This window comes from Patagioenas fasciata, chromosome 11, assembly GCF_037038585.1.
Source record: "Patagioenas fasciata isolate bPatFas1 chromosome 11, bPatFas1.hap1, whole genome shotgun sequence".
Classification (NCBI taxonomy): domain Eukaryota; kingdom Metazoa; phylum Chordata; class Aves; order Columbiformes; family Columbidae; genus Patagioenas; species Patagioenas fasciata.
In genome coordinates, this window is record NC_092530.1 from 1500846 (window position 1) to 1513871 (window position 13026).

General features: G+C 57.5%; 2 protein-coding genes across 2 annotated transcripts; both read left to right on the plus strand.

Moving 5' to 3' along the window:
* Positions 1-6994: 6994 nt before the first annotated feature.
* LOC139828881 (zinc finger protein 541-like) lies at positions 6995-7842 on the plus strand. Its single transcript, XM_071813672.1, has 2 exons — positions 6995-7484; positions 7561-7842. Exons 1-2 carry the CDS (start codon positions 7324-7326, stop codon positions 7793-7795), a joined length of 396 nt encoding a protein of 131 aa, XP_071669773.1. The 5' UTR covers positions 6995-7323; the 3' UTR covers positions 7796-7842.
* A 1864-nt stretch (positions 7843-9706) lies between these two features.
* On the plus strand, positions 9707-12826 carry LOC139828814 (uncharacterized). The gene is made up of 2 exons (XM_071813349.1): positions 9707-10732; positions 12379-12826. Exons 1-2 carry the CDS (start codon positions 9822-9824, stop codon positions 12620-12622), a joined length of 1155 nt encoding a protein of 384 aa, XP_071669450.1. The 5' UTR covers positions 9707-9821; the 3' UTR covers positions 12623-12826.
* Positions 12827-13026: the final 200 nt, after the last annotated feature.

Consider the following 13026-nt stretch of genomic DNA (forward strand, 5'->3'; position numbering starts at 1 on the left):
GGCCCTGGGCACAAAGGGGGGTGCACATGGTGTCAAAATGGGCCCTGGGGACAAAGGGCGTCCCCAGGATGTCACAGTGGGCCCTGGGGACAAAGTGGTCCCCATGGTATCAGAATGGGCCCTGGGGACAAAGAGGGGTGCCCTGAATGTCACAATGGGCCCTGAGGACAAAGGGGGGTCCCCAGGATGTCGCAATGGGCCTTGGGGACCATGGGGGGTCCTAGGATGTCACAATGGGCCCGAGTGACAAATGGGGTCTCCATGGTGTCACAATGGGCCCTGAAGACAAAGGGGGTCCCCTCAATGTCACAATGGGCCCTGAGGACAATGGGGGTTCCTGGAACGTCACAATGGGCCCTGGGGAGAAAGGGAGGTCCCCAGGATGTCACAATGGGCCCTGGAGACAATTGGGGGTTTTGGGATGTCACGATGGGCTCTGACGACAAGGGGAGGTGCCCATGGTGTCACAATGGGTCCTCAGTGACAAGGGGGGTCCCTATAGTGTAACAATGGGCTCTGCAGACAATGGAGGGTCCTGGGATGTCACAATGGGCACCAGTGACAAAGGGGGTCCTCATGGTGCCACAATGGGCCCTGGGGAGTAAGTGGGGTCCTGGGATGTCACAATGGGTCCTGGGGACAAAGGGTGATCCTTTGATGTCACAAGGGGCCCTGGAGGCAAGGGGGTCCCCAGGATGTTACAATGGGCCCTGGGCACAAAGGGGGGTCCCCATAGTGTCACAATGGGTCCCCAGTGACAAGGGGGTCCCCACGGTGCCACGATGGGCCCTGGGGACAATGGGGGGTCCTGGGATGTCACAATGGGCCCCAGTGACAAAGGGGGTCCCCATGGTGCGACAACGAGCTCTGGGGATAAAGGGGGTCTCCAGGATGTCACAATGGGCCCTGGGGACAAAGGAAGTCCCCAGAATGCCACAATGGGTCCTGGAAAGAAGTGGGGTCCCCACGGTGTCACAATGGGCCTTGGGGACAAAGGGGGGTCCCCAGGATGTCACAATGGGCCCCGGGGACAAAGGGGGGTCCCCAGGATGTCACAATGGGCCCCGGGGACAAAGGCGGGGTCCCCATGGTGTCACAATGGACCCAAGTGACAGGACGAGTCCCCACGGTACCACTATGGGCCCTGGAGACCAGGGGGTTCCCCGGATTTCACAATGGGCCCTGGGGACAAGGGGGGTCCCCAGGATGTCACAATGGGCACTGGGGACAACGAGGGGTCCTGGGACGTCACAATGAGCCCTGGGGAGAAAGGGGGGTCCCCACCCTGTCAGAAGGGACCCTGGGGACAAGGTGGGGTCCTGGGATGTCACAATGGGCCCTGGGGACAAAGGGGGTGTCCATGGTGCCACAATGGGCCCTGGGGACTAGGGGGGCGGGGTCCACTCGGTGCCACGATGGGCCCTGGGGACAAGGGGTCCCCAGGATGTCACAATGGGCCCTGAGGACAAATTGGGGTTCTGGGATGTCACAATGGGCCCTGGGGACAAAGGGGGTCTCCAGAATGTCACAATGGGCCCTGGGGACAATGGGGGATCCTGAGACGTCACAATGGGCCCTGGGGACAAAGTGGGTCCCCATGGTGTCACAACACCCTGGGGACAATGCATGGTCCCCAGGATGTCACAATGGCCCCTGGGGACATTAGGGGTCCCCACGGTTTCACGATCTTAACCCTTGACACCCCCCAACTACTGGGTCCTTAGGGTTACTCCCGGGTCCCTCCTGAACTGAATCCCCACCCGAACTCCTGGGTCTGATAGAGGGCACGAACATTTTAAGGGTTAACAAAACATAATTGGGTGCCCACTAACGAGCCAACACTTTAGGGCTGAGCCACACGAGCCCTTAGTTCAGAGCTTTAGGTGAACTCATGGTAAGGAAACCAGAACCCAGCAGTGCCAGGATCAGGAGTTTTACGGCACCAGCTGTGAACTCGAGGGGACGAGAGAACCGAGATTTACAGCAAAAAGGGGGTGCCAGGCTGGGTTCAACCGACCTGGAGCTTGGGTCCCAGTCCATTCAACACAAGGAGCCAAACCTGAGGAAGCTGAAGGAGCCTTCATCCAAAGACCCCTCCTCCAGAGCACCAGGTGGCGCCGCGCAGGCGAACAGGGGGCGTCCAGGCGGAGACTACGGCAGTGATGAGCGGGAAAGGTTATGGATGTGTGCGGGCGCTCCGGGGTCGCTGGGACATGAGCACCTCGCTGTATTTAAACGCAGCTCCTGCCGCTCGGAGCGGCGCACGAGGGGTGGAACCATCGCTCCCCTTGCGCCCGACGGCGAAACGAACGCAGCTGCTCTGGAGCCCTGCGGGGTGTGGAGGTTCATGGCTCCGGAGGCTGTAAAGTTGTTTTTGCGCCTCCGTTCCCCTCATGCCCCCCCCATTCCCTTCACACCGACCCTCAATCCACCCCCCACCCGACCCCCAGCTCCCCCCACCCCGACCCCCCAATGCCCCCCAGTTCCTCCCCAGACTGACCCCCAATGCCCCCTCACACCGACCCCCAAGGTCGCCCCCGCACACCAACCCCCCAATTCCCCCCTCAAACACCGACCCCCAATCCCCCCCCGGACCCTAATTCCCCCTCGCACCGACCCCCAACGCCCCCCACACCAACCCCTAATGCCCCTCACATCGACCCCCAAATCCTCCCCACACTGACCCCTCAAATCCTCCCCACACCAACCCCCAACTTCCCCCACACCGACCCCCAATTCCCCCTCACACCGACCCCCCAAGCCCCCCCCACCGATCCCCAATTCCTCCCCACACCGACCCCCAATGTCCCGCTCACACCGACCCCCAGTTCCTCCCCCACACCGCCCCCCAATTCCCCCCTCACACCGACCCCAAATCCCCCCTCACACCGACCCCAAATCCCCCCCCCCACACTGCCCCCCAAATCCCCCCCTCACACCGACCCCCAATGCCCCTCACGCCGACCCCAATTCCTCCCCCCACACCGACCCCCAATGCCCCTCACGCCGACCCCCAGCTCCCCTCACAACCTCCACCAAAACGGCGGCGCCTCCCTCTCCTCCCTCCCGCCTTTTCCCGCCACACACTCCCGGACGTGACGCCGGCGAGGGGGCGTGGCCGGCGGCGAGGGGGCGTGGCCGCGGCGCCGGCGGGCGGGAAGCGCCGGGGCGGGAAACACCGGGTGAGGAGATCGCGTCCCCTCGGGTCCCTCGTGTCTCTTCATGTCCCATCGCGTCCCCTCGGGTCCCTCGTGTCCCTTCATGTCCCATCGTGTCCCCTCGCGTCCCTCGGGTCCCTTCATCGTCCCCTCGTGTCCCTCGGGTCCCCTCGTGTCCCCTCATCTCCTCAGCACCCCCGCTGGAGCCCGCCCGTCCCTCCCCTCCAGGAGAGACCCCGGGGCTGGGGCAGATCCGCCATCAATCCCCCCACAGACTTTTTCCCTCTTTCCTCCCCCTCTTCCCTCTTTTGCCCCCTTTTCCCCCTTTATCCCTCTTTCCCCCCTTTTTCCCTTTCCCCCCCTTTTTCCCTCTTTTTCCTCTTTCCCCCCCTTTCTCCTCTTTCCCCTCTTGCCCCCCTTTTCTCTCTTCCCCCTTTATCCCTCTTCCCCTCTTTTTCCCTCTTTCCCCTCTTTTCCCCCCTTTTTCCTCTTTCCCCTCTTTCCCTTTTTCCCTCTTTCCCCTCTTTTCCCCCCTTTATCCCTCTTTCCCCTCTTTTTCCCTTCCCCCCTTTCACCCCCTTTTCCGTCTTTTCCCCCTTTTCCCTCTTTCCCCCCTTTTTCCATATTTTTCCTCTTTCCCCCTTTATCCCTGTTTCCCCCTTTTTCCCTCTTTCCCCCTTTTTTCCTTCTTCCCCTCTTTCCCCCCTTTTCCCTCTTTTTCCTCTTTCCCCCCTTTTCCCCCCTCTTCCCCTCTTCCCCCCTTTTCCCTCTTTCCTCCCTTTTTCCCTCTTCCCCTCTTTCCCCCCTTTTCCCTCTTTTTCCTCTTCCCCCCTTTCCCCCCCTTTTCCCTCTTTTTCCTCTTCCCCCCTTTCCCCCCCTTTTTCCCTCTTCCCCCTTTTCCCCCTTTTTTCCTTCTTTCCCTCCTTTTCCCTCTTCCCCTCTTTCCCCCCTTTCCCCCTCTTTTTCCTCTTTCCCCCTTTCCCCCCTCTTCCCCTTTTCCCCCCTTTTTCCCTCTTTCCCCCCTTCCCCCTCTTCCCCTCTTTCCTCCCTTTTTCCCCCTTTTCCCTCTTTCCCCCCTTTTCCCTTTTCCCCCCTTTTCCCTCTTCCCCGTTTCCCTCTCCCGTTTTCCCGTCCCTCCTCCCATTCCCGTGCAGCCCAACCCCTTCCCCCCTTTTCCCCAGAGCAGTTTTCATACAGATCCCCCCTTTCCCCCCAGCCCCGAACCCCCGGGGGTTTCTCAGCATCAGCAGCCACTTCACTCCCCCCAATTTAACTCTTTGTGTCCCTTTTCCAGGCTCTTTGGGAGCCCGGGTGTCCTGGGGCCGCTCTGGTTTTTGCTCCGGGGTGTTTGGAGCCCGGTGACCATGGACCTGTTTCCCTTGGGCGACGAGCTGCGTGGCTTTGCCCAGAGCCCCGGGCTGCTCTGCGGGGAAGCGCTGGAGCCCGACCTGGAGCCCAGTCTGAGCCTGGAGCCCAACCTGGAGCCCAACCTGAGCCTGGAGCCTGACCTGAGCCTTGAGCCCAACCTGAACCTGGAGCCCAACCTGAACCTGGAGCCCATCCTGAGCCTTGAGCCTGACCTGGAGCCCAACCTGAGCCTGGAGCCCAACCTAGAGCCCAACCTGAGCCTGGAGCCCAATCTGAGCCTTGAGCCCAACCTGGAGCCCAACCTGAGCCTGGTTACTAATGATCAGTATTTACCAATGATGGTCATAATTTATTAATAGTGATCAGTATTTATTAATAACAACCAGTATTTATTAATGATGGTTAGTATTTATTAATGACAATTAGTATTTATTAATAACCACCAGTATTTATTAATAACGGCCAGTATTTATTAATGGCGGTCAGTATTTCTTAATGACAATCAGTATTGATTAATGATGGTATTTATTAAGGATGATTATTATTTATTAATGATGATCAGTATTTGTTAATGGTGATCGGCATTTATTAATAATGGTTAGTATTTATTAATGACGATCAGTATTTATTAATGACCGTCACTATTAATGATGATCAGTATTGATTAATGATGGCGAGTATTTATTAATGATGATCAGTATTTATTAATAACAGTCAGTATTTATTAATGACAATCAGTATCGATTAATGATTGTGAGTATTTATTAATGATGATCAGTATTTATTAATGATGGTCAGTATTTATTAATAACGATCAGTATTTATTAGTGACGGTCACTATTTATTAATGACAATCAGTAATTATTAATGAGGGTCAGTATTTATTAATCCTTGCTATTTAACCCTTTTGGGTTGAAACCTTTGAGACCGAACGCCGATTGATTCCACCGGGCAAGCTCCACCTGCCTGGAGCTTCAGTGCCGACTACGCCATCTGTTCTAAAAGCGCCGCGGCTTTATCATGTTGATTTTTTTACCTATTTATCCTGATTTTTGTCACTTCAGCCACTTGGCGGCTGCTCCGGTTGATGATGGCGGCGTCTCCATGTGCCGGAACCACGGGTGGTCGGTGGACGCCGAGAGGGGGCAGGTAACGGGCACCCATGGGTGCTGCTCATTGAGCGGGGATCTGAGCGAAGGCGGCGAGGGGGTTGGCGGTGCCGTCGAAGCCCTTTGCGGGGGTCGTTACCAAATTGTGTGTAACTGGATGATTTGTGAAAGTCGCTGCCGATTGAGTGGAGATGACGGGGTGAGAAAACGAGAAATAGGGAATCGCTGCGGTGTAAAGATTCGCGTTGCGCGCTCCCGCCCGGTTTGGGTCGTGTTTAGCGTAGCGGGTTTTATTATCCTCGTTATATAACGGAGAAATAATTGGGAAGAGCAGTTTGCAAAGCGCTTTGATATCCTCCAGCGCCACTGACGCTCCCGGTTCCGTTTGTGCTCAGGTGCGCGACGCGGGCGATGCAAACACCGCGAAACCATCATTGGGAGATGGAAACGGCGCCTCCGAACCCCCGACGCTGTCCGAAAACACCCCTGGTGATCCCGGTGTTGGTTCCGGTGACAAGAAACAAGGTGGGTGAGGAGTACTTGGATGGTTGTGCGATGATTTGGCAACCGGCAGCGCCGGAGTCGCTTCCCGGAGCACCCGTGTGTGTGTCCCTGGCTGAACCAAGGGTGCTACGTGCCCCAAAACCCCCCAAATTACACCCAAATAACGCTATGGGGACGCGCTCGGCGGCCGCTACCCCAGGGACGGGCTCTGGGAGGCTCCAGGCTCCCGCTGGGTTATTGATCCGAAATACGGAACCCGGCGATCGCCTCGAGTTGGGTGGAAGGGAGGAAGCATCAGCAGGACCGGAGGGTCCCCAGACCCCTCATTTTGGGGTTCGCCGCTTGCTTTTGAGCCAAAAAAGGAGGAAAAGCAGATAAACGCCCGTGTGATTTTGTGCGTTTTCCACCTTTAACCCTTTTCTCGTTCGATGTTGCCCAGGTCACCGAAAATGCGTCTCCGGATGGGAAGATCTCGCAGCAAAAAGGCGACGGAGGCCGAAACCCCTCGTGATCCCGACACCGGGATTGAAGCGCTTTCGGCCGCCCCGCGGGGTTAATTCGGTGCGATGCGGATGTCCCCACGTAGCGCTTTGGGGGGAACACCCCGCTTTATGGTTGTGGTTTACGGGGGGTTTATCTCAACCCGGGCCGAGCGATCCCGGTGTAAAACCGCCCGGTGAACCCGGTTTGGGTTCGGCGTCCCCTCGCTGGTTTGTGGTGGCAAACGCAGAGCTTGTGCTCCCCAAAAACCCCCAAAATGGGTGATTTTGTGGAATATGGGATGGAAACAACCCCCCCAGGGTTTCGCTGTGATATCGGGTGTAAAAACCACCCGAGTGCTGCGATCGACTGCAAAACCCCATTGGGATGATCCATCAGCGACCGATTTCACCAAAACGATGGGAATTGGGACAATTTGTGGTTGTGACGCCGAGGAACGGTCTCGGCACGATGATTTTGATCCTGAGCGTTGCTTTTCCCCTCTATTTCTCAATATCCCGCAGGCAGAATGGACGGCGACTTGGGATTGTGCCTGGTGAAGGACGCCCCCAAAATCAGCGTCCGGCCGTGAGTCCCCAAACCACCAAAAACGGGCGCAAAACGGGTGCGTCGCGCTTTTCCTGCCCCTCGTTTGGCCCGCCAGGACCCATTGACGTCCATTCCGAACGGAACACGAGGCGCTGATGTCACCGGCGGCGCTGATGTCGCGGCGGAACCCCGGCAACGCTTTGTTGTTCCGAGCCCTCGCAGGGCGTCTCTCCCGCTCTGCCGCGTCTCGGAGCGAATCCCTGTGGTTTTCGGCCGAACCGCGCGGTTTCGGTGCCGATCGGAGCACGATGATGCCGTGAGCGCTCAGAACGCCCCCGTCCCCCCCGCCGCGCCGCCGCGGTCCCCGTCACCGCCTCCCGTCCCCTCTCCAGGCAGATCAACGTGGGGAGCGGCTTCCAGGCGGAGCTGCCGGCCCTGCGCGACCCAGCGCAGGCGCAGCAGGACGAGGAGCGCGCGGAGCTGGTCTGGAAGCCCTGGGGGGACATGGACACCGACCCGCAGGCGCCCGACCCAGGTATCGCACGCATTGGGTGCCTGGCCCACCCCACCTGGGCCCCGGGGGGGTCGTCGCTGCTCTTGGGGCTCCCAACGCTGCCTTTTGGGTAGAAATAGTGACGTTTTTCCGTGTGTTTCTTGCTCTCCGCTCCACCTGGTTGGCTCGTTTTCCGCTGTCCCGTATCGCACCTTTTGTCCCCAAAACCCAACTTTTCCTTCTCGTATCGTACCCATTATCATGTCGCACCTTTTCTTGACCAAACCCAACGTTTCCATTGTCCTATCGCACCTTTTCTTGACAAAACCCAACTTTTCCTTGTTGTAGCGCGTCTTTTCTTGACATAAACCCAACTTTTCCTTCTCGTATCGTACCCATTGTTGTATCGCACCTTTTCTTGACCAACCCTGACGTTTCCATTGTCCTATCGCATCTTTTCTCAACAAAACCCAACTTTTCCTTGTCCTATCGCATTTTTTCTCAACAAAACCCAACTTTTCCTTGTCTTATCACGTCTTTTCTTGACAGAACCCAACGTTTCTGTTGTCCTATTGCATCTTTTCTTGACATACACCCAACTTTTCCTTGTCCTATTGCGTCTTATCTTGACCAACTCCAACTTTTCCTTGACCTATCGTGTCTTTTCTTGACAAAAGCCAACTTTTCCTTGTCCTATTGTCTTTTCTTGACATACACCCAACTTTTCCTTGTCCTATTGCGTCTTATCTTGACCAACTCCAACTTTTCCTTGACCTATCATGTCTTTTCTTGATAAAAGCCAACTTTTCCTTGTCCTATTGTCTTTTCTTGACATAAACCCAACTTTTCCTTGTCCTATCGCATCTTTTCTTGACAAAACCCAACTTTTCCTTGTCCTATTGTCTTTTCTTGACATAAACCCAACTTTTCCTTGTCCTATTGCGTCTTATCTTGACCAACTCCAACTTTTCCTTGTCCTATCGCATCTTTTCTCAACCAAACCCAACTTTTCCTTGTCCTATCGTGTCTTTTCTTGACATAAACCCAACTTTTGCTTGTCCTATCGTGTCTTTTCTTGACAAAACCCAACGTTTCCATTGTCCTATCACGTCTTTTCTCAACAAAACCCAACTTTTCCTTGTCCTATCACACCTTTTCTTGACAAACCCCAACATTTCCTTTATCATATCGCATCTTTTCTTGACCAACTCCAACTTTTCCTTGAATCGTACCCATTGTCGTATCACGCTTTTCCTTGAAAAACCCCAGCTTTTCCTTGTTGGATCCCATATTTCCACCCCCAAACCCCAACACCCCCATGTCACATCCCCCTTTCCCCAAACCCCAACACCCCCATGTCACATCCCCCTTTCCCCCAACACCCCCATGTCACATCCCCCTTTCCCCAAACCCCAACACCCCCATGTCACATCCCCCTTTCCCCCAACACCCCCATGTCACATCCCCCTTTCCCCCCCAAACCCCAACATCCCCACCTCATATCACCCCATTTCCCCCCCGAACCCCAACATCCCCATGTCCCATCACCCCGTTTCCCCCACCCCGTGTCGGTTGCAGTGTTGACCCTGCTGTCCATGGCGAGCTCCAGCACCGTCCCCGGGAGCTCCAGCACCGTCCCCGGGAGCTCCAGCGCCATCCCCAGGAGCTCCAACGCCATCCTCGGGAGCTCCAGTGCCGTCCCTGGGAGCTCCAGTGCCATCCTCGGGAGCTCCAGTGCCATCCCTGGAAACTCCAGCGCCATCCCCAGGAGCTCCAGTGCCATCCCCGGGAGCTCCAGTGCCATCCCTGGGAGCTCCAGTGCCATCCCTGGAAACTCGAGCGCCATCCCCGGGAGCTCCAGTGCCATCCCTGGGAGCTCCAGTGCCATCCTCGGGAGCTCCAGTGCTGTTCCCGGGAGCTCCAGTGCCATCCTCAGGAGCTCCAGTGCCATCCTCAGGAGCTCCAGTGCCATCCCTGGGAGCTCCAGTGCTGTTCCTGGGAGCTCCAGTGCCATCCCCGGGAGCTCCAGTGCCATCCCCGGGAGCTCCAGTGCCATCCTCGGGAGCTCCAGTGCTGTCCCCGGGAGCTCCAGTGCCGTCCCCGGAAGCTCCAGTGCCATCCTCGGGAGTGTGTGTGAAGATTGAGGAGAAAGCAGCTGAAATGGAGATGCCGGAGCCAGAGCCGCAGGCCGGGACTGAGCCACCACCAAAGTGCCTGAATATTGAGGAGAAACCAGCTAAAATGGAGATTGTGGTGCCAGCACCAGAGCCACCGGCCGGGACCGAGCCGCCCCCAAAATGCGTTAAAATTGAGGAGAAAGCAGCTGAAATGGTGATTGTGGCACTGGAGCTGGAGGTGGGGACCGAGCCGCCCCCAAAATGCTTTGAAATCAAGGAGAAACCAGGTGAAATGGCGATGCCGGAGTCGGAGCTGCAAGCTGGGATGGAGCCGCCCCCAAAGCGCCTGAAAATTGAGGAGGAACCAGCCGAAATGGGGATTGTGGCACCGGAGCTGCAGGACGGGACCGAGCCACCACCAAAATACCTGAAAATTGAGGGGGAACCAGCCGAAACGGTGATTGCGGCACCAGAGCCACGGGCCGGGACCGAGCCGCCCCTGAAGCACTTGGAAATTGAGAAACCAACCGAAATGGCGATTGTGACGCCGGAACCGCCGGCTGAGACCGAGCCACCACCAAAATGCATGAAAATAGAGGAGAAACCAACCGAAATGGCGATGCTGGAGCCGCAGGCCGGGACCAAGCCACCCCTGAAGCGCTTAAGAATTGAAGGGGAACCAGCCGAAATGGTGATCCCGGAGCCGCAGGCCGGGACCGAGCCGCCCCTGAAGCGCTTTAAAATTGAGGAGAAACCAGCTGAAATGGTGATTGCAGCGCTGGTGCTGGAGCCGCAGGCCGGGACCAAGCAGCCCCCAAAACGCTGGAGAATTGAGGACAAACCATCCGAAATGGCGATGCCGGAGCCGCAAGCCGGGACCGAGCCGCCCCCGAAGCGCCTTAAAATCGAGGAACCAGCCGAAATGGGGATCGCGGCGCCGGAGCAGCGCCCGGGGTAGGTTTGCGCCCTCAGGAAACCCCCGCGCCGAAACCACCGTCGGCTTTCCCACCCGACGGCGCATCCAGAGGGGGTTTTTGGGGAGAAAAGGGGTGAATCTGCGCGTGTTTGAAGAAGCGACCGCGGGGGGTTTGGTTTCTCGGCATCGGGTTTGATGGGAAGAGCTGGCGCCCGATCCTCATCTCCGGCACCAGGGGGCGCACGGAACGGGGCCGGAATTGGGCTGAAATCCTGCGAGATTGGGAAAAAACGCCGCTGTGAGATCAACGGGCAGCGGCTGCTCGCGGTGGGAAGAACCGGAAAGGGAAATGGTGGCAAAATGGTGCCGTAAAGCGCCCCGATCTGAGCCGAGAAACAGGGGTTTTGGTGTTTTTCTTTCTATTTAACTCGCTTTCTGCTTTGCTTAATAAACTGGGTTCTGGAATGAGTTGAAGTTCGTTAATGCAGCGATTTGTGACAACAGGGGGGTTGAGTTGTTTGATTAATGAAAAGTTAATTAAGGGTCTTGTTACACCAGGAGGGACGGAAGGGGGATTTATTTTGGGAGGTCTTGAGATTTATTGCTGTCACGATACCGGGGCCGTCGGTGCCACCCATTGCGATACCGGGGCTGTCGGTGCCACCCATTGTGATACCGGGGCTGTCGGTGCCACCCATCGCGATACCGGGGCTGTCGGTGCCACCCATCGCGATACCGGGGCCGTCGGTGCCACCCATCGCGATACCAGGACCATCGTTGCTGCCCATCACGATATTGGGGCCGTCGTCACTGCTGTTGTGACGATACCAGCGCTGTTGTTGCCACCTGTCGTGATACCAGGACCATCAGTGCTCGCTATTGCGATACCGGGGCTGTTGGTGCCACCCATCGCGATACCGGGGCCGTCGGTGCCACCCATCGCAATACCGGGGCCATTGTCGCTGCCCATCGCGATACCGGGGCTGTCGGTGCTGCCGTGACGATACCGGGACCGTCGGTGCTGCCCATCACGATACTGGAGCTGTTGGTTCTGCCTATCACGACACCAGGGCCCCTGTCACTGCCCATCACGATACTGGGGCCGTTGTGATACCGGGGCCGTTATCGCTGCCCATCGCGATACCGGTGCTGTCGGTGCTGCCGTCACGATACCGGAACCATCAGTGCTGCCCATCATGATACTGGAGCTGTTGGTTCTGCCCATCACGATACCAGGGCCCCTGTCACTGCCCATCACAATATCAGGGCCATCGGTGCTGCCGTCACAATACCAGCTCCATCACTGCTGCCCGTCGCGATACCGGGGCTGTCGGTGCTGCTGTCGTGATACCGGGGCTGTCGGTGCTGCTGTCGCGATACCGGGGCTGTCGGTGCTGCTGTCGCGATACCGGGGCTGTTGGTGCTGCTGTCGCGATACCGGGGCCGTCGGTGCTGCTGTCGCGATACCGGGGCTGTTGTCGCTGCCCAACGGTGAGAGGAAAGCTGCGCTTGGAAGGGATTTCCTGTCCAGAGTCCTCATCGTCTTGGCCATGCACAGCACAGTGAGATGTTCCCCATCGAACAGAAACGGTAACTGGGGTCTGTGGAGAGCGCAGGGGGTAAAAGGGGTCTGGGAGGAAACTGCCTGAGGAAAAGTGAGACATCCCTTTTCCCTCTGTTTTAGAAACCCCAGCCAACTCGAGAGCATCTTGGGAGGGGTCGAGCTGCACTTACCCAGAGGACACAGCAGCTGGAGGAAGCCAGGAGAGATCGGCGTGGAGAGGACGAGCGCAAGGAGGCTGCAAAAGGGAGAGGAAAGAAATCAGTGCTGCGGCCACTGCTGTTGCTGGGATGGGAGACGTGAGGGCCTGGGGAGCTGCGGTGGGGCAGCCGGGGCTGGCAGAGCAGCCCCACGCACCCCTCAGTAGGATGGGAATGAAGAATATGAGGAGCAAAAGTAAGAAAACTCATGGGCTAAGATAAAAAAACCAAGTGAGATAAGTAATTGAAAGAGGAAGAGAGAATAAAACGCAAGGCGTGATGCAAAGACTCGTGGGCTCCCACAAGCACAGGGAGATCCCGCAGACCCCGAGCGATGGCTGCCCTGCAACCCCCTTCCCTCCCTTCTTACTGATGAGCACCACGTTAGGGCGCTGTTGGTGCCACCCATCGCGATACCGGGGCTGTTGGTGCCACCCATCGCGATACCGGGGCTGTCGGTGCCACCCATCACGATACCGGGGCTGTCGGTGCCACCCATCGCGATACCGGGGCTGTCGGTGCCACCCATCGCGATACCGGGGCTGTCGGTGCCACCCATCGCGATACCGGG

What these genes read in the sequence shown, in the direction of transcription:
- LOC139828881 (XM_071813672.1), top strand. Translation starts at nt 7,324, where the DNA reads ATGTCACCGGCGGCGCTGATGTCGCGGCGGAACCCCGGCAACGCTTTG. An exon ending in GATCGGAGCACGATGATGCC is followed by an intron (nt 7,485 to 7,560) that starts GTGAGCGCTCAG and finishes TCCCCTCTCCAG; the next exon opens with GCAGATCAACGTGGGGAGCG.
- LOC139828814 (XM_071813349.1), top strand. Translation starts at nt 9,822, where the DNA reads ATGGAGATGCCGGAGCCAGAGCCGCAGGCCGGGACTGAGCCACCACCA. An exon ending in GCGCCGGAGCAGCGCCCGGG is followed by an intron (nt 10,733 to 12,378) that starts GTAGGTTTGCGC and finishes CCTCTGTTTTAG; the next exon opens with AAACCCCAGCCAACTCGAGA.